Genomic DNA, 790 nt, shown 5'->3' with positions numbered 1-790 from the left:
GGGGGTCAGGGTGTGAGCCTCACCCACTGCCTTTATCGCTTTCCCCGCAGGCAGCGATGCAACGGCAGCTGCCCGAGGGAGCTACGTGGGCAGGCCGGGGCCCTGCGGAAGCGAGCAACCCCGACAGCCGTGACTACGCAGCCGAGAGCGGGGTCAGCAGGAGCCCTGGTGAGAGCTGTGCTTCTGCCTGCTTGGAAGGGGAGGGCTGGGAGGCACGAATCCAGCATCCCCCCGGGGTTGTCTCCACTTGATGTGAAGCACTAAGTGATGCTGAGGGATTTCACATCGCAGAGCACTGGCGCTTGCCTCCTGCTGTTTTACGCTGCTCCATGGGGTTTGCTGATGGGGGAGTTCGGGGGGAGGTGTGGAGAGGGGTCTGCTGTACAGCAGTGGTCCTGGGGCATTGCTGCTGGCCGGGCACGGCAGTGATGCTCATGGGTTCGTTCACCTTCCAGCTCAACCAGTGCCTGGCTGCAACCACATCCATCCTCATCCGTTGTTTCACCTCTCCCGCGTCTCCCTTTTTTCCAGATGGATTGGTGCAGCATGAGGTCCCGCTACTGAAAAGCTCCCCCCTCCAGCCCAGGCTGCACCTGCTCCCCACAGTGCTGGCCCCCAAAGCGTGCGGGGCTGAGACGCTATCTCAGCACATGTGATCTCCGTCCATCAACCAAACCTCTCTCTGCTGCCTCCATCTGCCCTTCCCTGGCCAATTCCAGCCATTGCTGATTCTCCCCTCTCCTCGCAGGTGTGAAGCGGACCAACTCCCTGCAAGCCCCACGGCCTCCCC

General features: G+C 62.3%; 1 protein-coding gene across 1 annotated transcript in view; it reads left to right on the top strand.

The window, feature by feature from the left end:
• Positions 1 to 790, top strand: part of RPH3A (rabphilin 3A) — a gene marked incomplete at its 5' end in the record, with an annotated part of 11930 nt that overhangs the window by 3694 nt on the left and 7446 nt on the right. Inside the window, 3 exon segments of the mRNA XM_010151483.1 lie at positions 51 to 115; positions 117 to 168; positions 749 to 788. Coding sequence (XP_010149785.1) covers positions 51 to 115; positions 117 to 168; positions 749 to 788 — 157 coding nt within the window.

The sequence above is a fragment of the Eurypyga helias genome, unplaced genomic scaffold (assembly GCF_000690775.1).
Source record: "Eurypyga helias isolate BGI_N326 unplaced genomic scaffold, ASM69077v1 scaffold4610, whole genome shotgun sequence".
Classification (NCBI taxonomy): domain Eukaryota; kingdom Metazoa; phylum Chordata; class Aves; order Eurypygiformes; family Eurypygidae; genus Eurypyga; species Eurypyga helias.
The sequence above is the reverse complement of the archived record's forward strand: the minus strand, read 5'-3'. Positions and strand labels throughout refer to the sequence as shown.